At 35.2% G+C, this 25,692-nt stretch overlaps 1 protein-coding gene and 1 pseudogene across 2 annotated transcripts; both read left to right on the plus strand.

Moving 5' to 3' along the window:
- Positions 1-717: 717 nt before the first annotated feature.
- On the plus strand, positions 718-8,560 carry LOC306866997 (alpha-ketoglutarate-dependent dioxygenase alkB homolog 3-like; annotated as a pseudogene). The gene is made up of 7 exons: positions 718-812; positions 1,179-1,226; positions 1,329-1,435; positions 3,152-3,240; positions 3,338-3,545; positions 6,540-6,623; positions 8,423-8,560. The product of its transcript is annotated as an alpha-ketoglutarate-dependent dioxygenase alkB homolog 3-like (transcript).
- An 11,675-nt stretch (positions 8,561-20,235) lies between these two features.
- On the plus strand, positions 20,236-21,579 carry LOC306866796 (uncharacterized protein C11orf96 homolog). The gene has a single exon (XM_079412159.1). It carries the CDS (start codon positions 20,443-20,445, stop codon positions 20,809-20,811), a length of 369 nt encoding a protein of 122 aa, XP_079268285.1. The 5' UTR covers positions 20,236-20,442; the 3' UTR covers positions 20,812-21,579.
- The last annotated feature ends 4,113 nt before the right edge of the window (positions 21,580-25,692 follow it).

Genomic DNA, 25,692 nt, shown 5'->3' on the forward strand with positions numbered 1-25,692 from the left:
ATTACAGTTACATTTATTTTGTAATTAAATTACGTAACGCCGTTACTCGTTACTCCCCAACACTGGCAACAGATTTGCTGCAATCTATATTTATACAATCATACAATAAAGCTGCCAAGTGTTATGTAGTCATATACTTTCAAAAAAATTAATAATTACAGCTGAATACAGGTGTTGATTTAGTATTATGAGGTATTAAATAGATATTAAAATACCTTGCCTAGAGCCTTAATTTAAATTCATAGAAATTAGGTTGCTAGATTATAATCATTCTAATGTGTGTAAGTATCGTTTAAATTGCTATTTTTTTTGTGACAACGCTGTCAGGTTATTAAAACTTGACTGAAAACGTAAAAACAGTGTCTCAGTCTGGGAAGTGTGCAATGCATAGCCTGCTAGATGTCATAAGTCTATTTACATCAAACATAATTATACATTTTATAATATGGTTCTCTGTGCTCATATAAACTTTTGGAAAGATTGTTTTTTAGAAACTGACTCAAAGCCATATTCCAGAATGAAATATGAGTACTATACTTTACTTAGTGACTAAAATTACCTGAAGATGGCAGCAAATTCCTTCTGTAGTCATTTGTAAAACGTAAAAATAAATATATATTTTGTCCTTCTAAGGTATTATAGGCCACTGACATCATATGAAAATGAAAAAGTCATATGAAAGTATGTTTTGTCTTGTCAGATAAGTTTTAAGCTTTGATGAGTGATAAAAGGCAGCGAGCGAGAGTCCAGGGCTCCTGGGCCAAACCTCTTCACAAAACACAGCAGCCAACCGGTGTACCAACTTTACTGCAGTAAACTTCTGACTGCACTGACTGAGATCCAGACGAAAAACAACCCCGGTGGGCCACAACTACATCTGTTTAAGATTCCACAACTTAGTCCTGACCTGAATAACATTGTTTTTACAGTCATAGAAAATTATTTCTAAAAGTAATGAAAATCACTTCAATTAAATTAAAATTAAAATGCAATTAAAGTGCCATTTTGTAGCTATGATACGCTGTTTTTTTTGGACAGTAGTCTTCAATTTATCCTTTTTGTTTTTTTAGCCCATCAGAGAGATTCCTGCGGAGAAAGTGAGCGAGTGAGTGACTATATAAAACCTGTTGATTGACACACCGTGTATATCCAGTGTGTTGTTTTTTTCTCTTTCTCAGAAATGCCAGTGACTATGAGATTAGTTATGGGCCTACTGGAGAGTCCAGGTATGAACACTCAGATTGAAACTGGCCAAAACAAACAAAAAAAATGACCTTCAAAAGAACATTTCCTGCATTAAAATAATTGTTTACTGTCTTTCTGTCCAGACTGAGACTTATACCAGGGTTTCTACAGGAGGATGAGGCTGACTGGATGTTTAGCAAGCTGCTCGCTGAACTGCCATGGTCACAAAAGACCAATTATAGGATGATGGGTAGGTTACATGTTGAGTTACTGTAAATTGAGGGGAAAAATTGTTTTAATATCTTAGTGAACTAGAGGTTATGTCGAGGTTTAACCCTGTAAAGCCATCTATCTATCTATCTATCTATCTATCTATCTATCTATCTATCTATCTATCTATCTATCTATCTATCTATCTATCTATCTATCTATCTATCTAAAAATAAAAAAGTATGTATAATCAAGTATAAGCTGCTTTAGACTATTGAGGGTTTTGTCTTGAAATATTACTAACAATATAAAAGTTATTCTTATGTTTACTTCTTAAAAATCAGTAAAGATTTCACAGCAAAATGACATGTGTACCACAAACTCAATGTCCCCCATTGTTGTATTGACAATAAAAGGTATTTTACTTGATTAAAAAAAAGTGTAAACTATAAGTCCAATGCTTTAGGTTGTGTCCAGCAGGTTTTTCAGCAAAGTTTTAATTATATTCCTATATCCAATATAATACAGTAGGTTTTATAGGGTTAAAAGTTCATAAAAGCATCATAAAAGGGTGTAGTGCACAAGTTAAATTAATTTTTTGTTTGTTTTTGCACTCATTTTCTTTCACACATGGAATTAAGTTAAATCTACCTAAGTTTAGTAAAATTTAAAAAGTGAATAAGTGCATCAATTGATTTGACTTAACTTTTAAGGTAAGTGTTTACACTCCCATTAACACAGCTATGTTCACTTAATCAAGCAATGAAAACCACAGTCATCATAAAAAAATGTAAATACAGTCATCCCTGTAGTGATCATAAAAGACCCATGCAGTTTCAGTTAATGCAAATACAATGGTTCATGTACTGTAGTCCCAACACAAATGAAGTAAGATTCAGTTTTACATTTTTAAGTGGACAAAAAACATTTGTTCATTTTAATGAAGTAAATTGAAAATGCAGCAAAAAAAAATTCTTGGAGCATATGAGCATATGTTGAGCCTTGGTGCTAATGTGAGAAAACAGGTTTGAATCTGACCCAAGACCAAAACAGAAGAATCAAAATAAGCATGTTTTTGCGCACTCATGATGACATTTTGCATCTGTCCCACTCACATGCTCTTCCCACAATGACTCACATTTTCCAGTCCTCGTTCATCAGTAAATTGGCAGGAATGCCACTGCCTCCAGTTCCCTCATCTGTTTACCTTCTCCAGGACCGACATCATTTGAAAAAGTCCCAAATATACCAAATGCTTAAACATTTGTTTTGGACCACGAGCAGTTCGTTTGACTGTGACTGATCGAGATCGTTTAACAAATAAGTTCTGGTTCCACAAGCTTTCAGCCCTTATTTGGTTTGCTGAAGATCAAGGCGATTTGTTGAGGAGAGATGCACCATTAGTTTTTAAGCATTTTGAAAAAATATTTTAAACCTGGCTTCCAAATGATAAAACATCATGATATACATAAAAAACAAAAAACAACAAAAAAAATCTGATTGAGGTTGGGATAGTGATTATCCGCCCAGAACAGTCTAGAAACCACATAGCAACACGCTAAATCCATTTAGAACACAATTTAGTTTTGCACTTTGAATTTAGGTAAACATTTGCTTGTACTTTGATTTCTTTCTTTTTTTTCTTTTTTGGGTGAACTATCCCTTTAATTATCTTTTAAACCCCAATAGATTTTAAGCAGTATTGAAAGCACAAATAGCTGAACATACTTCATGTTCAATATGTTTTGCACTTCAGGTGATGCATATGAGGAACCCAGACTCACTTGTTGGTATGGAGAGCTGCCATATACATATTCACGCTCCACTATGCAGGCCAACGCTCAGGTATATCACAATTGCATACTGTAAGTGAGCAAACTAAAATTATATCTATCGGTGTGTAAAGGAAAGCGTTTTTTTCCATGTGTTTCTTTTATTACAGTGGCATCCAGTTCTCATCACTTTACGTCTGGTTGTCGAGGAGAAGAGCGGCCACACGTTTAACTCATTGCTGTGTAACCTGTACCGGGATGATAAAGACAGCATTGGCTGGCACAGTGACAGCGAGCCATCATTAGGAGCCCAGCCCGTCATCGCCTCTCTGAGTCTGGGCGACACTAGTGTTCAGTCTCCGAAAGCAGCCACTTCCTGTGAGTATGCCAATGTACAACTTCCTGTCACAGTCATGCTATGGTTTAAATGAGGGGAATTATAGTGTTTGGATGCACAGTATCGTAGGGCTGCGTTTAATAATAATAGAACCAGTATGCAGATTATGTTTGGCAGCTGTTATAAGCAGAAGAGAAGCTTTAAGTACTTCCTGTGGTTAATATGCTAAAAACTCAATGGTTTAACATTTGACAATTCAAAAATTAAGATATTAGTATTGTAATTTTACAGTCCTGTGAAATAGAATTATTATACATTTTTTTAATTTTTTTTTAATAATGAAATATTACAGTGGTAATATTTCTAATTTTTTTTATTTTTAATTTGTATTTTATTGATATCTGTCAATATTGGATTTTTTATTTAATATATTTCTTGTAAAATTAAGCCTTAAAAACGCTAATAATAACTTTTAAATGTAATGTTCAGATGTTTAATATAATATAATTGGATATTTAATATATATATACAGTGGCCTCCACAAGTATTGGAACAGTAAGGGCAGTTCCTTTATTTTTGCTGTAGACTGTAAACATTTGGATTTGACACCAAAAGATGAATATGAGATGAGAGATTAACATTTCAGCTTTTATTTACAGGTATTTTCATCTGGATCTGATACACAACTTAGAAGATAGCACCTTTTGTTTGAACCCACCCATTTTTCATGTTACCAAAAGTATTGGAACATGTGACTGGCAGGTGTGTTTTGTTGCCCTGGTGTGTCCTATTAGTTGATTATTCAAACAATAAATAGCACTGAATGTCTGCGCTCAGTTTCAGATCCGTGCAGACTGCATTTATAGTTAGTTAGACGTGTAACCAGCATGAAAATCAGAGAGGTGTCTATGGGTGAAAAATTAGCAATTGTGAAGCTGAGAGAAGATGAAAAATCAATCAAACCATTGCACAAACACTGGCAATAGCAAGTACAACCATTTGGACTCTCCTGAGGAAGAAATAAACCACTGGTGTACTAAGTAACACACCTCAAACGGGTAGATCAAGGAAAACATCTGCAGTTGATGACAGAAACATTGTGACAGCTGTAAAGAAAGACCCTAAAACAACTGTTAGTGACATCAGCAACAATCTCCAGAGGGCAGGAGTGAAGGTATCACAATCTACTGTTCGCAGAAGACTTCATGAACAAAAGTACAGAGGCTACACCAGAAGATGCAAACCACTCATTAGCAAGAAGAATAGGAGACGAGCCTCAAATTCTTGGACAAGGTTTTATGGACTGATTTTATGGACCAAAGTTATTGAAAGGCTAAAGTTAGGAGAAAGAAAGGATCTGCTCATGATCCCAAACATACAAGCTCATCTAAAACACAGTGTACACAGGTGTACATTATAGTACACATTACACAAGTAATGTAATGGCTTGGGCTTTCATCGCTTCTTCTGGGACAGGCTCATTAATCTTCATTAATGATGTAACACATGATGGCAGCAGCAAAATTAACTCAGAAGTCTACAGAAATATTTTGTCTGACAGTTTACAGAAAGATGCAACCAAACTGATTGGGAGATCCTTCATCATGCAGCAAGATAATGACCCAAAACATAGTGCCAAAACAACAAAGAAGTGGAAGGTTTTAGACTGGCCAAGTCAATCTCCACACTTAAACCCTGTAGAGTATGCATTTTACCTGCTAAAGAAGAGACTGAAGGGAGTAACCCCCCAAAACTGAAGGAGGCTGCGGTGAAAGCCTGGAAAAGCATCACAAAAGAAGAACGCAAAAGTTTGGTGATGTCAATGGGTCACAGGCTTGATGCAGTTATTGAAAGTAAAGGATTTGCAACTAAATATTAAGTCTTTTTCACTTTAATCTGTTAATTATATCTGTTCCAATACTTTGGGTATTTTTCCATGAAAAATGGGTGGGTTCAAACAAAAGGTGCTATCTTCTAAGTTGTGTATCAGATCCAGATGAAATGAATAAATAAATAAAAGCTGAAATGTTAATATCTCATCTCATATTCATCTTTTGATATCAAACCCAAATGTTTTCAGTCTACAGCAAAAATAAAGAAATTGGCCTTACTGTTCCAATACTTTTGCAGGGCACTGTATATATATGTATATATATATATATATTTCATATTTAATGTAATTCAGCTCTATTGTAGCATTTCATTTTAATTCACATCTATTAAAATCTTAATGTCTGCCATTCATCCAGATTTTAATTTATCAATATCTGTCAATATTGGATATTTAATTTAATATATTCCTAGTAAACTTAATCTTTAAAAATGCTAATAATAACTTTTAAATGTAATGTTTGGATGTTTAATTTAATATAATCAAATATTTAATATATATTGAATAATTTAATTTAATTCTAGTTTAGCTTTGTATTTTAATTTTAATTTATTAAAAAGTTTAATGTCTACCATTTATCCAGTTTTATTTTTAATTATAGATATCTGTCAATATTGGATATTTAATATTTATAGTAAATTTCATCTTTAAAAATGCTAATAAATCCTAACAACTTTTAAATGTAATGTTCGGATATTCAATTTAATATGATCGGATGTTTAATATATATATGATAATTGAATTTAATTCTATTGTAGCATAATTTCAATTTTCATTTATTAAAAATACTGATGTCTGCCATTTATCCAGTTTTTGGCCACAACATGAAATTCCTTATTGACTTATCAGTATTTTAATATCAGCGCATCCCTAGTTTTAAAATTGCAAATGTTAATAACGGTTGTGAGTCATTTTGAACCTTTTCAGCCCTTAGAATTAACCAGGCTGCCATTTTCGTCTGAACTCTCCGTACTCTGATTATGTTTTCATTATGTGTCTCCTTTTTGGTTTGAAGGGAAAAATATTAGTAAAAAAAGCTTTTTTTTCCAACAGGTGGCTAAATGTTGCGCCTGCTTAAGCTTGTTTGAAGAATGAATGTTAGGTGAATTAAAGGTCAGGGTAGATTCTGTGTTATGCGTTTCAGGAAGACAAAGTGGAGCGCATATGCATCCCGTTGACCCACGGGACCCTCCTGCTCATGGAAGGCTGTACGCAGACGGACTGGCAAGTATGTCACTTTTAACTGCTCTGAAGAAAGTGTTTGCAATCACTGTGATTTTAGTAATTACAACAGAATAGGCAAACCATGCTAAGTTTCAACACAAGCTCAGATGGAAGCAGAAAAAGCAAATACAAAGATATTTTGGATAGTGTCAAGTGATAATGTCTATCAGTAAATCTAACAATCCTTCTCAAAATCATTTTAGCCGATTCGCTTTTACACTGTGTGTATCTTCAGGATTCAATGTGACTCACTAAGAACTGGCAGAAGCTCTTGTTTAGTCTAATGTGAGCGGTTAGGCTGCCAGTTAATAAGAGTCTTCTGAATGCTGATGATAAGCCAGGCTGTGAAGAAAGGCTGAAAATGGCTAAATCGATGTGGAGGGGTGGAGATGGTGTTCCTTTGTTTTGGCTCGAGTCTGTTCTGGAAAACTGATCACATGTGGTAGAGATGATCTGGAACAGTCACACTGTCTGCCATCCAGAGAGCATTAAGCAAATGTTGTTTTCTGCTGATGTGTAACAGTGTGAAGGGGGAAAGCGAACGTGTTTCTTCACAGCATACTGATGTAGTGTTTCCAAGAAGGACTTTGCACGTATAATAATACAGACAATGGGGAGAATTCACAAAGCATATGATATCAGAGCAGAAACCTGCATCTTGTTCACTACGTACTTGTAATAGTTTGACTGGGGGCTAAATGCTGTAAAATAACAATGCTTTTCATTTAAATTAAGTCGTTATAATCACTCTTTTCATATAATGATAGTATTGACTTATAGTCGTTGATTAATAGAATCATTTGGTAATGCTATGATGACTTATGAACTTTATTCACAAAACTAACAAACTGCTGAATGTAATGAAATGTTTTTTTGTTTGTTTGTTTTTTTACATATTTGACATGTTTGTCATTTTGCTTAACAGTTTTTACATTTTTGTACTAATTTGCTATTTCAATTAACAGGTTATTTTCCATTTTGTAGTTTAATTTAAAAGTAGGGGTTTTTTTACATTATTTTACATTTTCGTACATTTTTATAATTTAACAGGCTTATTTTGCATTTTTGTCAATTCGTTTAAACGATTTAACTTTTTTTTTTCAACAGGTTATTTTACAGTTTCTTTTATTTAACTTTTTTCATTTATGTGCATGATTCCATTTAACGTTTTTTTGTGCATTTTTGTGTAGTCATGTAACAGGGATATTTAGCCATTTTTTGCACTTTTTTTAATTTCATTTAAAAAAACTGCTGGAAGTTATTTTTGTTCTGATTGAGTTGTTTTTGGATTCTGACTCCAAGACAAACCGCAGGCCTTTGGTGAGGCACAAAGAACGGAGAAAGGTCAAGAACATTTTATGGCGACATCTGAAAACTATTTAAGAAAGGTCACTCCTGCATTGCGCCAAAAAGCTTTTCAGACGATCTTATTAGGTTGACATAACTCACATTGACCTGTCAAAATAAAGCTAACTAAACCAACATGTATGGATGTTCGTAGTTGCCTTTCAAATGTGCACAAAATATTTATAGGCTTTGAAAGCTGTTACATAACTGTCAACGGGTCGTTCTGGGTCAAAAATATAAGAGCGGACACCAATTCAACATTGTAATTGTGTATGTAAACATACCGCTTTAACTTAGTCAAGCTACATTCTTTATCATCTGTCTGTACAAATATACATGACACAATGTGTAATCGTGTATTTGAATTATTTAATACACATCATGCATCACTGCTGTCTTTCGAGGCGAAAGCCAAGGCCAGTTGGAGTCTGATTAACCTCTTTTAACTTTGTCCAGTGGCTACGTTGCCTTGTTGTGAGTATGGTTTTATACCAGGTGGCAAAGGAGTACCATGACCGCGGGCCTCAGATAAACCTCACGTTCCGCACCATATACCCAGAGCCAGAGCGTCCCATCGGGAGATTTGTGAGGTGATCGCTGGGAGAAGAGAAGAAGAGACCACAGGTTTGATGACATCTGGAGAAGTCTGTCTCATTCACAGAGCACTAGTACTGACTATAATGTTAAACACACATCCATTCTGTTCAGTTTAATTATTTAATTACTTGTGATAGTTCGCTTTTGATCAAAGACCCTGAACAGTGATAAGCCTGTGTGGCTATGATGGCATTTTTGTTTACTTAAATGATTCTTTTCTCACAGCAATTTTCCACAAATTGCTTATAAGAAAATGTTATTGGTAGTACTTGTTTACGATGTTTGGAGAATATACGTCAAAAACGCAGTGCTAAGTGGCCCATATTTCAGTTACGGCCCCCAAAGGCTCTTTTTCTAGGTAAATTGCTGTTTAAATATTACATGTTGTGCAATTTTTCATTTGTAGCTTGTGGTGAATAAACCTGAATTACAAACATTTATTCAGTGTCATTATGGGGTTGGTTACACTTACCGTCCAAAAGTCTGGAGTTTGTAAGTCTGTATGTTTTTTTTTATGCTTTTGAAGTCTCTTACGCTCACCAAGGCTGTTTTATTTAATCAAAAATACTCTAAAAGCAGTAATATTGTGAAATATTATTAGAATTTAAAATAACTTTCTTATATTTTAAAATAAAATTAATTCCTGTGATGCAAAGCTGAATTTTCAGCATCATTACTCCAGTCTTCAGCATCACATGATCCTTCAGAAATAATTCTAATATGCTGATTTGGTGCTCTAGAAACTATTATTATTATCAACGTTAAAGGTTTTGGTGGAAATCATGATACCATAAATGTTTTTACTGTCACTTTTTTAATCAGTTTAATGTGTCCTTGCTGAATAAAAATACTAATTTCTTTTTAAAATCTTATTGACCCTAAACTTTTGAACCATTGTGTATGTCTGTGTGTTTAAAAACAATTTAATAATTAAAATTGCACAAATGTGATGTAAAACATTTTATTAGTGAGGTAACAAATTCACTGTAAGCCTATTGTCCTTTTTTTTCAATGAGGTTATGAGCTTTAATATTTTTTGAAGGGCTGCCAGTCTTTCCGAGGTGTCGTTTTTACATCTTGCATTTCTCAGACTTTCTCTGTGCAGATGGTTGGTAAGCTATACACTTGACTGCTAGCCTCTTCTCATTATTGATGAGTCACGGTCGAGTCCTTGTGTGGCTGGTTAAGAGCTGAATGGCTGTCTCTGGCACCACCAGCCTCGAAAGACTAGAACCACGTTATTTTGATGGCAGTTGAGCCAGAAATGCTATCAAAGAAAATGCTCTTAGTTCAAACACAAATATTGTATAACATGCAGTTTTGTTGGAAATTCATCTCTGGAGTTCAAAGCCCAAAGGTCAATATGGGGCTGTTAGGTCACTCTTTTAAAGACAATATTCCTAAATATGGGAACGCCATTGAACAGAGCAGTCGTTTTGGCAGCACATCTCAATAACAGAGATTATCCAGAGAACTTTGAAATGTTTGGAAACTGCAAACCATAAATCCCGTACTCTTGCATGTGACTTCCAGTGATTTGTCGGAGCTCTTTAATTTGAGTTTCTTGCTGTTCCTTTCTGCTCGCCTGGCAATGCAACTCCTTTCAGAGCTTCCCCATAAAGCCCCACCTGCACATGGAAATGCTGCTTCTGTTCTGGAATGCAGGGACCCTCACTGTGTAATGGGATCATTGGCCATTATTTTTCCACTCCAATTAAATTGTTATAAGTTTCATTCCCAGAGTGTGCAGGGAGATCTGTTTGGTTAGGGTAAGTAGTGTACGCAACAACTGTCATGATTGAGCTCTTAGTGAGAAAAATATCCTGCACTCGCATTTAAAGGGATAGTTCACCCAAAAATGAAAAGTCATCCTCATCCTCAAAACTAATATAACTTTCATTCATCTTTGAAACACAAATGAGGATATTTTTAATTAATTTTGACAGATTTCTGTTCATTGTGTAAAAGTTGCTTCAAAAAGTTCATAAAAAGATAGTAAAATAAGTTCATATTAATTGAACAGTTAAAGGGATAGTTCACCCAAAAATGAAGATTACCCCATGATTTACTCACCCTCAAACCAGTTTTATAATGGCTTAAAATAATTATACGTTCTGCGTCATCCGCTGGAACGCCACTATCTCATGAACGCACTTACGACAGCAGAAGCTAGAGATTATAAAGTTGCAAATATGGCTATTTTTTACACAAATGCATTGTTTCGATTCAGAAGTCATTTATTATTCCCCCGGAGTCGTGGAGCACTTTTTATGATGGATGGATGCACTTAATTTTGCTTCAAAATCTCAACCACCATTCACTGCCATTAAAAAAGCTTGGAAGAGTAATTTAGTTTTTATTTACATGGAAACATTGATCAACACAAACACAGAGATCATCAAATATGGTAAACAGAAGCTTCAATGTTCTTGCTTGACACGCAAGAACCAATTTGTTGTTGTGTCACACAAACACGCTTTTGGGTTTCAGCAAGAACCAATGCGGTTTATTCTCGCATGTCACACAAAAATATTCAAGTTTCCACTGAGGTTTTTCGCATTTCCCACAAACATGTTTGAGCTTCTGTTTACCATGTTTGATCTGCTCTGTTTTTGTGTTGATCAATGTTTAACACAAACCTAAATTAAATCTGTTCATCATATAAAGCAATAATATTTCTTCAGAAGACTAGACTGCTCAACTCATATGGATTTACTTTTTAATCTCTTTACAAACTTTTACAATCTCTTTATGAACTTTTTGAAGCATTGAAGTTTTGATTACATGGACTTTCAATGGAATCTCTCAGTCTCTCAAATTTTCTTAAAAATACTTTCATTTGTGTTTTGAAGATGAATGTAGGTGAGTATTTTCATTTTTAGCTGAGTTATCCCTTTAACATAGATTGATTGATTTTCAAGATGACTCTCTGAAACCTTCATAATACCGCTGGCCAGAGCATCTTTAAATAACCTTTTGGCGTGATGTCCAGTATGCTTTTAGCATTTCCCAGTTGCACTGGGATCATGACCGAAAGACCAGTGGGCAAAAACTGCATGTCTGGAAAGTCCAGTGACCCATGTCCTGCCAGGATCCTCACTTCCAGTAGCCTTTCAGTGGCCTTTATTACAATACCACATGGATTTGTTGTTAGCACCTGTCAGAGAGCTGGAACCGCTCCCTTGTGTCCATTCATGTTACATCAGAGTCATGCAAACCATGCCTCTCGACCTGTTTGTCATATGAGTTGGACTTGGAACCAAAAGGACGTTCATAATGAAAGCGTTTTCAGCAATAGACACGACTGGAAGTCGTTTCTTTTCTATGAAAGATTTGAGGTGACATGGATTGTGTTCTTGAATGCAAAGTCTACAACTTTTTGTCTCCTTTGGCCGACTTGTGCTTGAACTTCATGAAGACACGTTTCCTCTCCTCCTAATTCCCTGATAAAGAGAGCTGCGTCACGAGTCTAGACACATAAGGCTAACAGCAACATGCACAGCGTGGGCACAAATCCATTAGACATTGACAGTGTTTTGTCTGCTGATGTCAAGGCCTGTGCTCCATCCCTGGTTTTCGCGTTCCCACCAATACTAAGACCCAGTTCTCCATCTGTCTTAGGGGAAAACTCCTCCTTTTCCCAGCAGAACTTTGGAACAAAAACAACATCCCCTCCAAGTACACTGCACTCGCCATGACACATCTACATCAAGATAATGTTTACTCCCACAATACAGCGTGCAACAGAGCTAATTAATTGTTATTTATTCCATTACTTCCAAGAAGACATGGACTGAATATAGCTTTATGAAGGCATATCTAGGAATCCATTTAAAGGCTCTGATATGATCTTGTTTGCTGTATATCTAATTTCTGACTGTTTACACATAAGGATACACAATATATCAGATTTTTTTATTTTATTTATCAGTATCATTGACATTGGTTTTTTAATTATTCATGCTCATTTGCCTTATATTTACATTATTTACATTTAAATTACCATTACCATCACTTAAAGTTAATAGTTCAAATTTAAAAACACGGTTAAACAACCTTTACCAAATCTCAAAATGAATATCCATTTTTTTCATGCTGTTCATGATATTGTTGTGACGCACTTATATTTAAAACTATTTCATTTTAGTTTTTTAAACAAAATACTATCAAATTTTAATGTCTGCAATTTATCGGTTATTGGCCATAGCATAAAAATTAATTGTCAGCTTGCCTGTATCATCCATCTCATTTTAAAGGAATAGTTCACCCAAAAATGAAAATTCTGTCATTAATTACTCAGCCTCATGTCATTCCAGACCTGTAAATCCTTTGTTCATCTTCGGAACACAAATTATGATATTTTTGATGAAATCTGAGAGCTTTCTGACCCTCCATAGACCGCAAGGATCCTTACTCATTCAAGGCTCAGAAACAGCAAGGACATTGTTAAAATAGTCCATGTAACATCAGTGGTTCAACCGTAATTTTACGTAAATTGAAATGTAAACAACGTATGCAACGTATCCGCGTATGGTGCTGCTGACACAGAACAGCATACGTTGTTTACGTGATACTCTCCAAAATGGCGCTATAGGGTGACGCGGAGGAGACGAATTGTTGAATAAAGTTGTTATTTTTGTTTTCTTTGTGCACAAAAAAGTATTCTCGTAGCTTTATAACATTACGGTTGAATCACTGATGTCACATGGACTATTTTAACGATCTCCTTGCTACATTTCTGATCCTTGATCGTGTTAGGATCCTTGCTGTCTATGGGAGGGTCAGAGAGCTCTCGGATATTATCAAAAATATCTTAATTTGTGTTCTGAAGATGAACGAAGGTCTTACAGGTTTAGAACAACATGAGGGTGAGTAATTAATGACAGAATTTTCATTTTTGGGTGAACTATCCCTTTAAATAATCAAAACTCTAGCGTTTTTAAAGTGCTATACTTTTCATCCTCTTTTATATCTTGAAGCCAAGCTGACATATTTGAGTTTGTTAAAATAAATAACCTGTTGAGGTAATATAAGTAACTTATGTTTATGTGCTATCCATTACAGGACTGGAATGTTTTGGTGTGTGATGGAGAAGTCAGTACTGTGTTGCCTCTGCTAATTTTGGATGTTATGTTGCGCGAGTGGCCTTCATGGGAATGTGTCTATAAATATATGACTTTTCAGACGCTGTAATGTATTCTAGGCCAAGTCCAAAAAAATTAATAAAGTGGCTCAGTGGTATTATCACCTCGTTTTATATACTTATAAGCACAAGAGAAACAAATCAAGCTGCAGTGGCCCTGACCCAACATGGACATTTATAGCTTTGGATAAATGTCACTTTCTTACAAATTTCTACCCAATAATATATACAGTCATGACCAAAAATATCGGCACCCTTGGTAAATATGATCAAAGAAGGCTGTGAAAATGTATCTGTATATATTGTTAATCCTTTTGATCTTTTATTTTAAAAATTCACAAAAATCTAACCTTTCATTGGATAATAAGAATTTAAAATGGAGGGAAATATCATTATGAAATAAAATAAAATAAATTTTCTCTACTACACATTGGCCACAATTAACGGCTCCCTTTTATTCAATTCTTTTTGAAACCTCCATTTGCCAGTTTAACAGCTCTAAATGTTCTCCTATAATGCCTGATGAGGTTAGAGAACACCTGACAAGAGATCAGAGACCATTCCTTCATCCAGAATCTCTCCAGATATTTCAGATTCACAGCTCTATGCTTCTTCTCTTCAGTTCACCTTACTCATTTTCTACAGGGTTCAGGTCAGAGGACTGGAATGCCCAGCAGAAGCTTGGTTTTGTGCTCAATGACCCATTTTTGTGTTGTTTTTAAGGTTTGTGTTTGGATTATTGTCCGGTTGGAAGATCCAAACATGGCCCATTATAAGGTTTCTAATAGAATCAGTCACTTATTGATTTTTTATCTGTTGGTATTTGATAGAATCCATGATGCCATGTGTCTAAACAAGATGTCCAGGACCTCCAGCAGAAATATAGGCCCACGAGATTGTTTTTGGATGAGCTAGGAGAATTTTTCTTGAAACCCTCCCAAACAACATGTGGTGATGTAGGTGCTGTTTGACAATTTTTTTTAAGGTTTTCTGATCCCAACACTCAACTATTTTCTGCAATTCTCCAGCTGTGATCCTTGGAGAGTCTTTAGCCACTCAAACGCTCCTCCTCACCGTGCATTAGGACGATATAGACACACGTCCTCTTCCAGGCAGATTCATAACATTTTATGTTGATTGGAAATCTTAATTATTGCCCTGATGGTGGAAATGGGAATTTTCACTGCTCTAGCTCTTTTCTTAAAGCCACTTCACTAATTTGTGAAGCTCAATTATCTTTTGCTGCACATCAGAAATATATTCTTTGGGTTTTCTCATTGTGATGGATGATTAAGGGAATTTGGGCTTTGTTTTCCCTCCTATTTATATTTCTGTGAAACAGGAAGCCATGGCTGGATTATTTCATGTTCATAATCACCCTGGAGTGCTCAAATTTGGGAATATGAATGGGAATATACTTCAGAGATATTTTACTCATAAGAATTTCTAGGGGTGCCAATAATTGTTTCCAACGTGTATTTGAGAAAAACATTAATTTCATAATGATATTTCCCCCCATTTTAAATTCTTATTATCCAATGAAAGGTTAGATTTTTGTGATTTTTTTAAATAAAAGATCAAAAGGATTAGCAATGCAGATTAATTCCTTGATCATATTTACCAAGGGTGCTGATATTTTTAGCCATGACTGTATATTGTTGAAAAACAGGCTCCATTGACTTTAAGACCCCTGAGTTTGTTTGTCTACCGCAAGTTTTTAAAAATTCTCAAAGAAAGACTTTCTTAACCTGTTTATGGATGAAGAAAATAACTAATCAAAGCTCTCTTTATCATCCACTGTTGAGTGAACCAAACCTCCGTAAAAAGGAACTAAATGTGTTAAGGCATTAAAACATTAAATGAAATAAAAAATTTAAAAAGTAATTTACATTTTTATTTTTAATTAAATGTTTTATTTATTTTTTACATATTAATAAAAAATAAAAACGTAATTTAAAAACAAACTGATACAGGAAAATATAAGTATTTACAAAGCTACAATTTTGTAGATATTCATGCATTGTGATTCACAAGAAAACAAACAATTTGTAATCAAGCATAAGTGTAAGCAAGTCGTACTAAAACATACAAATGAGATAAAGATGCCACCAGTTTAGCAAAACAGTAAATAGTTGTGAATTGTCACGAGACAGTTGATTTGTAAACCTTTTGCTTGCTTCTGTGACATTGAGGTCTGAGCTTGAGGATGAAGAGGGTCTCCTGTTCAGTTTGTTCAGGATTACCCAGCTGTCCCGTGCTGTATTTCTTTAAAGTATTCAAAATACCAGCAGCTGTTGCTGATCATGCAGGTATAGAGGGTTATGGCTAAAATATCTCTCATCTCTTTTTTTTTCAGATGGAGACCAGTCTATAAAATGGTGTACACATGCAGTGAATGCATTTTTTGGTGATGATTAGTTACAAAACAGTTTCTAAAGAAGGTGGTTTATTGTTTCAGAGGCATCATGTGACACCGGTGCATACGTGCAATTTGTTTAGCAAAAACGTGCGTCTTTGCTGTCTTGTACATCCCTTCTGTATTAGCCTAGAAACAAGCTATTAATCAACTTGACTTGCTCCTGCAAAACGTGGTGTGTGTAGTTGTCCTTGACATCATTACATGATGTCACCTGACTGATAATACCTTAGCGGTTGGATGAATGTCTGCAAGAGCTGGCTTCTCCATCCCAAAATAGATGTTACTCAGAGCAGACTTTACGGTAACCCCTTGATGTCTAATATATTGAGACGAGTAGGAGTGAGTTGAGAGGGTGAGGTGGCACCATTATAGTTTCCTGTTTTGCTTCTAAAGGGTCATCCTCAGGGTCCATGACAAAACCGGAGCCACCATGGTGTGTTACGTCACAATTTACCAGCCCCCAGTTTCACACACTGCTCCCAAAATGTCTCTGGGCTCATGGGACATGCCTGGCATGGAGTGTTCGAAGGTTAATGACAAATCTGAATGGCACAGGAAGAGAGTGAGAGGCTGATGAAAGCTAAACTCATTACGATGGTGAGATCATAGTCGTGGCTCTGCGGAGAGATTCCTGACATGTAGATGGTGCTGAGCTCACAACACAGTAATAGAAAAATATAGTTCATAGATCATCAACCCTCCATGTCCTTATCTGGCCAAGGTGGCATCATCATTCACTTTCCTTTAAAAATGTGTTCTAGAAGTCTTTATTTTTTATTAAATTTTATGTTCTTGAACTTGAAAAGCTGGCATCCTCCTTTAATTTCCTTCAATATAATGCTAATAATATTCTATATGTGAGATTGACCTAATTAAGTAAAATAGTCTTTAAAAATCTGTAATAAAATATATACATTATTAATTATTATTATTATTTAGTCATTTAGCAGACGCTTTTATCCAAAGCGACTTACAAATGAGGACGACAGAAGCAATCAATTGTAATATTACAACAACTACAAACAGATCCAAAACTAAAAGCTAAAAATAAAATAAAAAATACTACCTATACACATTTTAAAAATAAAGAAATTAAATAAAAATGACAAATGCATACAACAAAATTTAAAAACTTAACATTTAAATGAAAAACAAAAAAATAAGCTAAAAACAATTCAAAATATTAAAGAACAAAAGGTTCTCTACATATATATATATATATATATATATATATAAAATTTCCATTTAGTTTGTTGAAGTATTAAAATAACTCAAATTAAATCAAACTAAAACGTAAGAAAAGACCTATACAGACATAATAAATTCAGACATTATTTAACTAAAATTTAAATAAATAACAAATACAAATCAAACGACAGTAGTTTCAGTAATCCTTAAAAATAACACTGCCAAACACACATGCTAAAAAACTACAACTTACTTACACATAGTAAGAAATGGTTATAAAAACTGAAACAGAAGTGAAACAAGTAGCAGGAAAGCAGAGAAATAAAAAGCGATACTTACAGTTGTGGTCAGAATTATTGGAACCCTTGGTAAATATGATCAAAAAAGACTGTGAAAATGAATCTGCATTGTTAATCCTTTTGATCTTTTATTTAAAAAAATCACAAAAAGCTAACCTTTCATTGGATAATAAGAATTTAAAATGGGGGGAAATATCATTATGAAATAAATGTTTTTCTCAAACACACGTTGGACACAATTATTGGCACCCCTAGAAATTCTTAAGAGTAAAATATCTCTGAAGTATATTCCCATTCATATTCACAATTTTGAGCACTCTAGGGTGATTATGAACATGAAATTATCCAGCCATGGCTTCCTGTTTCACAGAAATATAAATAGGAGGGAAAACAAAGCCCAAATTCCCTTAATCATCCATCACAATGAGAAAAAACAAAGAATATATTTCTGATGTGCAGCAAAAGATAATTGAGCTTCACAAATTAGTGAAGTGGCTTTAAGAAAAGAGCTAGAGCAGTGAAAATCCCCATTTCCACCATCAGGGCAATAATTAAGAATTTCCAATCAACAGAAAATGTAATGAAACTGCCTGGAAGAGGACGTGTGTCTATATCGTCCTAATGCACGGTGAGAAGGAGCGTTTGAGTGGCTAAAGACTCTTCAAGGATCACAGCTGGAGAATTGCAGAAAATAGTTGAGTCTCTGGGTCAGAAAACATTAAAAAGAAATTGTCAAACAGCCCCTACATCACCACATATTGTTTGGGAGGATTTCAAGAAAAATTATCCTAGCTCATCCAAAAACAATCTCCAGCATATTCAGTTATCAGACAGGACTGGAACTTCAAATGGGACTGGCTTCTATGGTCAGATGAAACTAAAAAATGAGCTTTTTAGCAGCAAACACTCAAGATGGGTTTGGTGAACACAGGGATAAAAAGTACCCCATGTGTACAATGAAATATACTGCTGTATTTGTGATGTTGTGGGCCTATATTTCTGCTGGAGGTCCTGAACATCTTGTTCAGACACATGGCATCATGGATTCTATCAAATACCAACAGATAAAAAATCAATAAGTGACTGATTCTATTAGAAATCTTATAATGGGCCATGTTTGGATCTTCCAACTGTACAATAATCCAAACACAAACCTCAAAAACAACACAATAATGGGTCACTGAGCACAAAACCAAGCTTCTGCTATGGCCATTCCAGTCCTCTGACCTGAACCCTGTAGAAAATGAGTGAGGTGAACTGAAGAGAAGCACCTAACCCTTACCCAACATGGAGCTGTGAATCTAAAGGATCTGGAGTGATTCTGGATGAAGGAATGGTCTCTGATCTCTTGTCAGGTGTTCTCTAACCTCATCAGGCATTATAGGAGAAGATTTAGAGCTGTTAAACTGACAAATGGAGGTTTCAAAAAGTATTGAATAAAAAGGTGCCAATAATTGTGTCCAACGTGTGTTTGAGAAAAACATTTATTTCATAATGATATTTCCCCCTATTTTAAATTCTTATTATCCAATGAAAGGTTAGCTTTTTGTGATTTTTTTAAATAAAAGATCAAAAGGATTAACAAAGCAGGTTAATTTTCACAGTCTTCTTTGATCATATTTACCAAGGGTTCCAATAATTCTGACCACAACTGTATATAATTTGCCGGTGTCCCAGCCCGGTGGAGTGAATATATATATATATATATTTATATTCTGTATCCTGTTTTTAGATTCTATGTTTTCTATTGTGAAATTATTAATATTTTAGGTTTCATCAAAATAAATTTTCAGGACCATTAGGCACATTTGCAGTTTAAATTATTGTCATAAAAATATCCATCTCTAACTGTAAAATGAAAAAAAAACCGAAAAAAAAAATAAAAAATAAAATATATATATATATATATATATATATAAAAATTTAAATTAAGTATGGCAGTGGTACTGACACACACATATATATATATATATATATATATATATATATATATATATATATATATATTTTTTTTACAGTATACCCGTACTTGAGAATAATGACAGTTGCAAATAAAATGTCCAGACATGTTACATAATTTTTTTAAGGGAAAATTTGTTTAATTTTAATAAAAATGTTTTTTTAAAAATATTAAATTTTGTAATGCAAAATATTTAAATTGTCTTATAACAGCTTCATTATTATAAAAAAAAAAAAAATTATTTTCATTTTGATAAGACCTGAACATGTTTTAGTGAGATTCGCCCCCGCATGTATGTATACAGTATGTTGTGTACATGTTTCCAAAGCTTCTTGTCTTCTAACTATCTTTTGTTTATCTCTCCTTTGCCCGTGACCTCTCACTCCCCATTTTTCTGTTCCTGGCCATTTGTTTATTTCTCCCTTTTCTGATCCCTCTGTTAGAGCTGCATGTATCATCTTCTCTCCGGCCCCTCCCGCCTCTCTTCTTTCCCAACTCCCTCTCTGGCTGGCATTTATTTCAAGGATCTGATTCGGAGGGACTGGTATGGCAGCCGGAACCGTGACGACTCACAGTGGGTGGGCGGAGCCAGAGCGGAGTGGGGAGATGTTAGGGGAGTGAAGCAGTATAACAGCCCGAGCTGTCAGTGGCACGCTCAGAAACCACAGACAGAGAGAACTCAGATTCCCCTCACTCATCTTCTGGAAGTTGTCTTCTCCAGCCGTGTGTTAGCTTCACCTTCTGTCAAATACAGACAAGAAGGATACAAGGAAAGTAACTTCAAATCCTTCACCACAGGGAGACCTGGAGAACTACAAGCCTCTCCAAACATCTCAGAAGCCGAACGCCCAACCCTTGCCATCCAGACACATGGCTGCACGTCCGATGGAGACGGTGGGTTTCGCCATTCTACCCGCACACATCTTGGCGTCCGCCATGGAGGAGTTTCCCCAGCAGCTACCTGTCCCCAAGTGCCTGGCTCGGGGTCGAAACCGTCCCCGGCGGCCCCGAGACGCCCGCTTCAAGACCCAGCCGGTGACTTTTGCAGAGATCGCCGAAGTGGAGGAGGAAGGGGCTTCACCTCTGGAGGAAGAAAGGGCGAGACGGTCCTTCCTTCAGTCGCTGGAGAGCCTCAGGAGAAGCACACAGACTTTGCACCACGCAGGATCCATGCAGAGCTGCCGCACCGCGTCTGCACAGGCTAGTCTGGACTCCAGTGACTCAGACTCGGCACAATGAGAGAGTGAGAGGAAGGCCTGAAGGATGACAGGACTGGAACTCAATGTATTTCGCACATATCTTCCTGTTAAATTCCTCTTTCATAGACGTTAACCTACAGTAGTTATGCATTTATGTGCAGATTCCAGTTTGAGTAACATTGGCACAGCGATTGTTTAGTTCCTCTGCAAAGAGCAAAGTTGTAGCATGCTGGAAGATTTCAGAAACCACTTAAATGCTTACGCAAATTCCTTTTTTTTACTGTATGAGGACTGGTGAGGACTGGTGAGGTTTCATCTGTAATGAACTTGACAAGAGACAGAGGACATATACCATGTCTGATTCCATTTTAATAGACTAATGTTATTCGTATCCCTTGTGCCTGCTTAAGATTGCACAGTTGAATGGGTTCTTCACTGCTGGGCAGGATGTAGACTGTCTCATGAGATGTATTTTTACAGAAAATAAGGTTGCAAACCCTGATGTCTAAGTCTGCCAGAATGGTGAACTTCCTAATGAACTTGAAGAGGAGCAAATTATTGTACTTTTCAAATGTATCTTATATTTATTCGCAGATTATTTTGTTATAACATAGTAATTTTAGAGAATTGTTCTGTTGACACTGTGGACTTGTAAAGTCACTATCACTGTATGTAAAAGAAAAATCCTTTATACTTCGATTTGACTTTATCTTTGTTAATTTGTTTCATACTTTCTTTCGTAAAGTACTTTCATACTTTCTTTTGTTTCATACTCTTCTTTTCGTAGTTATATAAATAAACTTTTTAACATTGGATTCATCATCTCATTTGTCTTTTAATGAAATAAGTGTGCTGTTTACACCAGCAAACCAATTTACAGAGACTTTTATAAAAATAAAAAAAATAGTGCTAAGAAGTGGGAAAGTGTTACATAAATGAACATTAAGTGATGAAACAGTGTTTAAAGTGTGATTAAATAAAAAAAAATATATATATAAAAATGAATGCTAAATGAGCAAGAGACACGTGAATGAAAATAAAACAGTAGTCATTATTACTTAATCTGAATATGTATTTGTATATATACATACATATACACACATATATATACATATATATACAGTGGCGTGAAAAAGTGTCCCTTCCTGATTTTTTTTTTGTTTGTTTTTGCATGTTTGTCATACTTTAATGTTTCAGATCATCAGACTAATTTAAATATTAATCAAAGATAACACAAGTAAACACAACATGCAGTTTTTAAATGAAGGGTTTTTTATGAAGGGAAAACAAAATCCAAACCCACATGGCCCTGTGTGAAAAAGTGTTTGACCCCCCTCCTGTTAAAACATAACTGTGGTTTATCACACCTGAGTTCAGTTTCTCTAGCCACAGCCAGGCCTGATTACTGCCACACCTGTTCACTATCAAGAAATCACTTAAATAGGACCTGCCTGACAAAGTGAAGTAGATCCAAAAGATCCTCAAAAGCTGCACAACATGTTGAGAGCCAAAGAAATTCAGGAACAAATGAGAAAGAAAGCAATTGAGATCTATCAGTCTGGAAAAGGTTATAAAGCCATTTCTAAAGCTTTGAGGCTCCAGCTAACCACAGTGAGAGCCATTATCCACAAATGGCGAAAACATGGAACAGTGGTGAACCTTCCCAGGAGTGGCCGGCCGACCAAAATTACCCCAAGAGCGCAGTGACGACTCATCCAAGAGGTCACAAAAGACCCCACAACAACATCTAAAGAACTGCAGGCCTCACTTGCCTCAGTTAAGGTCAGTGTTCATGACTCCACCATAAGAAAGAGACTGGGCAAAAATGGTCTGCATGGCAGAGTTCCAAGACGAAAACCGCTGCTGAGCAAAAAGAACATAAAGGCTCGTCTCAGCCATATAGCCAGAAAACATCTTGATAATCCCCAAGACTTTTGGGAAAATACTCTGTGGACTGATGAGACAAAAGTTGAACTTTTTGGAAGGTGTGTGTCCCATTACATCTGGCGTAAAAGTAGCACAGTATTTCAGAAAAAGAACATCATACCAACAGTAAAATATGGTGGTGGTAGTGTGATGGTCTGGGGCTGTTTTGCTGCTTCAGGACCTGGAAGACTTGCTGTGATAAATGGAACCATGAATTCAGCTTTATCTGAAACATTAAAGTGAGACAAACATGCAAAAAAATAAAAAATTCACACCACTGTATGTGTGTGTGTATTTTTTTTCTTGTATGAATAACATTTTAATAATCTAAAGAACCTTTTAGAGAGGTTTCTTTAATGTTAAATATTTTACGTAACCATAGATGACAATAAAGAACATTTATGGAAATAAACTTGCTAAAACAAAAATATCTTAAAATGGAAATAAAGTGAGCATAAAAATGGAAAAGAAAACTTAAGTAAAGTCCATTTATAACTCCTCATTACATAATATAATGAACGGTTACGGCTTCTCACATAATGATCATGCATAATCTCAGATGTGAGCAGGTGTTAACACTGTGTCCACATCACAGCACAAAAACACATTTCATTGGTCTCTATTTGGACTTGCTCAACGTCTGATTTCTATCAGCCAGTACAGATGCCAAGTAAAAATAGCATCTCTCTGTCTTGCCTTCTGATCTAGTTACATTATAGGAAATCATGCCTCACCATCCAGTTGGGGATTCTGCAGTGTTGCGAAAGACTATGCTTGGCACCAAAATGGTGTGACTGGGCTTATTTATGCGTTTTAGGGATTACCCTTCAACCCACTGAGACAGACTACTTCGTCATCTCTGTCCTTTCTGACTGGAGAGCAATATTTCAATTAAATAGTATTAACATTAAATGTAAAACCTATAAATTAACCCAACAGATGTGAAAAAAATAACTGTTTTCATACTGGTTTCCTTATAACACCCGCTTCTCCTATTGGCCTAACAAACAGATAGCCCCGCCCCCACACTCACACCATTGGTTGAGTCAAGTGTGCTTACATGCACTCCACAGGCTAGTTTTCTTTTTGTTGTTTTTTTAAATCGCTGTAGACCGCAAAAATCAGACCAGTCCGGTTTAGACAAAGTTGGAAAAACAAATCTTGTAGCTCAGCTTCATCCACCATGTTTACACGATAAATCCAAATGGTACCTTGTTTTTTATTTGTTTTGTTTTGTCTTTTTTTACACGCACAGTTGAATCCATAGCCTTTTTTTTCATGCCAAAACCTTTTTCCGGAAGTTCATAATTTATGGACAGAAATAATTCAGACACTGAAAAAGATTGAACTTTCTAATGTGTCGAGCGATGTGAAAGGCTATGCGTTAACTTTGGTATTTTATCATACAATTGGCTTTGGCGTTGTGCGAAACATTAAACGTGTATTTAATCCTTGAAATATTTCATTATTACACTTGGTGTCATATATACATTGACAGACTAATAAAGAATATTGCCCAACTATGCAAAAACATACTGTAGCGTAATTATAACGGTGTATATTAACGTGTTTAATGTAGCTGTGTTGTTTTGGGATTATCAAATCATAGCGCCACACAGTAATGCATTATAATATTGCGTTACTCCCTAAAAAGTAACTAATTACATTACTTAGTTACTCTCCATGGAAAGTAAGGTGTTACGTTACTTTTGAGTTACTTTTTAAATCTGGGCAGGGCTTGCTTGTTTGTTCTTATTATGAAAAATATATATATTTTACAAATGTAAAAGCCCTTTTCACAACAAAAGTGAAATGAATAAGCGTGAGGCTGAAGGAAATGTATATTCATGTCTGTACAGTAGAAGGTGCAGCTCAAACAAACTTCATGAAAAATATGATGCAGGAGAAGTTCTTTTCAGCAATAACAAAAATGAAACACAGATGTGTAATTTTTGCTTAATATAGTTGAATTGGATAATCGAAGGTCAGTAGCAAAGAAATTGGTTAATTAAATGGGATTAAATACATAAATGATATTTGTCTTTTTTAATATTTATTTATTGCAAGTTTATATAATATTCTCAGTTTGCGTTTGACTGTTCTTATTCATTTTGAGGAATACTGAATCTGTTTTTGTGCAGGTGAGCTGAGTAAACATGTTCATATTTAGTCTAGAACTACAGTCAAGACATGGGAACAAAGTAACTTGTGTTATTAATTTGAAAAAGTAATTCAGATATTTCCTTCTAAATTAAAAAGTAACGTTAATGTGTTACTTTACAAGTTACTTATCAAAAAGTAATCATTATCCCCAACACTGCGGATAAATCATCCTACAAAGAGCTCACATCATGGTTACTGCATAATAATAGTTATATGAGAACATATTTAAACATACCAAATCACCTTTAACTGTTTTATTCCTTTATAGGAAATATCCTTTCTGCAGCGAAGCGTCTCAGTAACCTACTTTGCTTGGTGTGGTTGCCATGGTCATAGTGAGGTCAAAGAAATATGATGTTTTGAAACTGTTGGGGAAACAAACTTTGTTCATTTCCACCAGACTTGTCTTGTCTCCTCCTATCCATTCCATATCGCTTTCTTAATCAGTTGATTTACATTTAGACCTTGCTTATTGCATCAAAGCTAAATAAACCCTTTTATTGATATGCATTATTTCTGAAGCTTTATTTTCAGACCCTTTTCAGAACTAACACCATTTTTGTGCTTCATAAATGTTCAAATATAAATATGACGCTGCAGATTTATCTGAATAGTGCTGCCCAATGCGTAATGTGCAGTGAACAAAAACAGCCTTCAATTAAAAACATCATGTTCCCAGCAGGCATTTGGACTGGCCCCACTGTTCTTGGTTATATAACAAATTGTTCTTATCGCTTATTCCTTGCTGAGAGAAGATCTGATGAAAATTTTCCTGAAAAGGGAGTGCATCATGGTTAATAGACTCCTTCCAAGTCTATTAAATTAACACAAT

Source organism: Barbus barbus (genome assembly GCF_936440315.1).
Source record: "Barbus barbus genome assembly, chromosome: 48".
Lineage (NCBI taxonomy): Eukaryota > Metazoa > Chordata > Actinopteri > Cypriniformes > Cyprinidae > Barbus > Barbus barbus.

Coding starts and splice junctions, on each gene's coding strand:
- LOC306866796 (XM_079412159.1), top strand. CDS start 20,443: ATGGCTGCACGTCCGATGGAGACGGTGGGTTTCGCCATTCTACCCGCA.